Source organism: Miscanthus floridulus, chromosome 2 (genome assembly GCF_019320115.1).
Source record: "Miscanthus floridulus cultivar M001 chromosome 2, ASM1932011v1, whole genome shotgun sequence".
NCBI classification, from domain to species: Eukaryota; Viridiplantae; Streptophyta; class Magnoliopsida; order Poales; family Poaceae; genus Miscanthus; species Miscanthus floridulus.
This window is the reverse complement of record NC_089581.1, coordinates 178,368,534-178,370,857: the sequence shown is the minus strand read 5'-3', so window position 1 is coordinate 178,370,857 and position 2,324 is coordinate 178,368,534. Positions and strand designations below refer to the sequence as shown.

The following is a 2,324-nucleotide window of genomic DNA, read 5'->3' as shown; positions in this document are numbered from 1 at the left end:
GTTTCAAAATATAAGTCGTTTTGACCTTTTTTATTATCTATTTTACTATGCATGTAGACGGTCAGCACGCGTACGTACAGTTTTTCCTTCTTACCAGGGCAAAGGTGTATGTACACACGCACGTACGCATGCACACACACGCTAACTGAAGTTACTGCTTTTTTGGGACTAAGAAACACGACGCCACGCACTTCTAGCCAGCCAGTGAAACTGACGCCCAGTGTTTAACGTCGCCTTCGTTTCACGTGCAGTATTTCGGTTGTCGTTTTTTGCTGTGCCGTGTAATACGGAGCCGCCAAGTGCCCAACAAGCAGTGATCACTCAGCATCGTCCTTGCGATTTACGTATTTGCTCCGATGCCTGCATGCAGGTGGTCCCTGATCGCCAGCCACCTCCCCGGCCGAACAGACAACGAGATCAAGAACCACTGGAACTCGCACCTCAGCCGGCAGATCCACACGTACCGCCGGAAATACACCGCCGGGCCGGACAACACCATCACCATCGACACGAGCAAGCTGCACAGCGCCGACAAGCGGCGCGGCGGCAGGACCCCGGGCCGGTCGCCGAGGAGCGCCACCACCAGCAGCAGAAAGAGCAAGAGTAAGCAGCCGGACCCTGAGCCTGAACCGGAGTCCGGCGACGCGAAAGGCGCGTCCAGCCCGGCCACCGTCACCATCGACATGAGCAAGCTGCGCAGCGACGACAAGCGGCGCGGCGACAGGACCCCGGGCCGGTCGCCGAAGAGCGCCACCAGCAGCAGCACGACCAAGAGCAATCAGCCGGACCCTGAGCCCGAACCGGAGTCCGGCGACGCGAAAGGCGCGTCCAGCCCGGCCACCGCCGCGACGTTGGCGGCGCACAGCGACGGGGCGCGATCCGGATCCGGGTCCGGATCCGAGGGGCCCTGCAGCGACGACGCGACCGGGCCGTGGGTGCTGAACCCGATAGAGCTTCCGGACCTCTGGGAGGCCGAGAGCGATATAGACGCCCTGATGTCTATCGGGGCTGGCCACCTATTCGACATGGACTGGGATGGCTTCGCAGCCCATCTATGGGGCGGGCCGGAGCAGAACGACCAGAGCGCGCAGCTGCAGCTGGCCGCTGAGCCGCAGGCTGCTGTTGCGTTGGGCTGCGCCGTGGTGGACCCGGATCCGAACCAGCCCAACAGCAGCAGCGGCAGCACGGCCGAGGGGCCCTTCACCGAGGACGCAACTGGGCCGTGGGTGCTGGACCCCATTGAGCTCGGGGACCTCTGGGAGGCCGAGAGTGAGATAGACGCCCTGATGTCGTCTACAGACGCAGCTCTGGAAGGATTTGACGCGGTCGGCGGTGAGGCCCAGGTGGACGACCTGTTCGACATGGACATGGACTGGGATGGCTTCGCAGCCCATCTATGGGGCGGGCCGGAGCATAACGACCACAGCGCGGAGCTGCAGCAGGCCGCCGAGCCGCAGGCTGTTGCTGCGACCTGCACCCCGGACGAACACGAGCTTGAGGCGTTCGAGACTTGGCTCCTGTCCGACTCGTTCTGACAGTTCCGCCATCAAACCGATCAGACCAACCAGGTGGCCATATGATCGACGCAGCAAGGTGTTGTTCGTCTGTACAGCCTTTGTAGATTTTGTTTTTAGCTCGTAATAACTAGGTGCTGTTTCGTGCTTGGCGTATTGGCATGGACCCTTTTCTTCTTCACATTTGCTGTAGAATAGAGAGCAGAGAGTTGCATGATGCATGGCATGTAAGGGTAGTAGTAACCAGGTGGTCGTCCATCTCTCGGTGAAGTGAAGTGAAGACCAATAAAAGCGCAGCAGTAGACGTTGCTGTAGCGTGTAGGGAGGCGGCCGGTTTGGCAGTGTGTGCTATGGCTTTGTGAACAGGGATGAAAATGTTCCTTGTGATCTGAATCCTGACAATATCCTCATTGGAAGAATATGCGAAGACCCCTTGACAGAGCTAGCGAATGAGCACCGCTGCACAGTCTCGAGGCTGAATGCCATCGCATCGGCTGAAGGAATGAGCCGAACTTTCACTGCTCTACTAGACATTTTACAACTGTTTACAGGTACCCATCTGGCTCGTGAGCAGTGAGCTCATTCCTCCTTGGGTCAGCCAGTGGTAGCCGACGGGAAGCAATGACACAGCACGAGCAGTCGAGCACTCCTGCTCATGTTTAGGTCACCGCAGTGAACTTATCGGTCGTGAAATAACCGTATTTTTCTTTCACAGTAAATTAGTATTTTTTCAGCCAGCCGAACAGGACCTGTAGCCGTGGCCCCCGTCCGTCTCACATGGACACATGGTTCCATGTCGACGCGAAAAAG

At 58.2% G+C, this 2,324-nt stretch overlaps 1 protein-coding gene across 1 annotated transcript; it reads left to right on the top strand.

Moving 5' to 3' along the window:
• Positions 1-356: 356 nt before the first annotated feature.
• Positions 357-1,564, top strand: LOC136537518 (transcription factor Y1-like). Its single transcript, XM_066529461.1, has 2 exons — positions 357-711; positions 1,132-1,564. Exons 1-2 carry the CDS (start codon positions 357-359, stop codon positions 1,533-1,535), a joined length of 759 nt encoding a protein of 252 aa, XP_066385558.1. The 3' UTR covers positions 1,536-1,564.
• Positions 1,565-2,324: the final 760 nt, after the last annotated feature.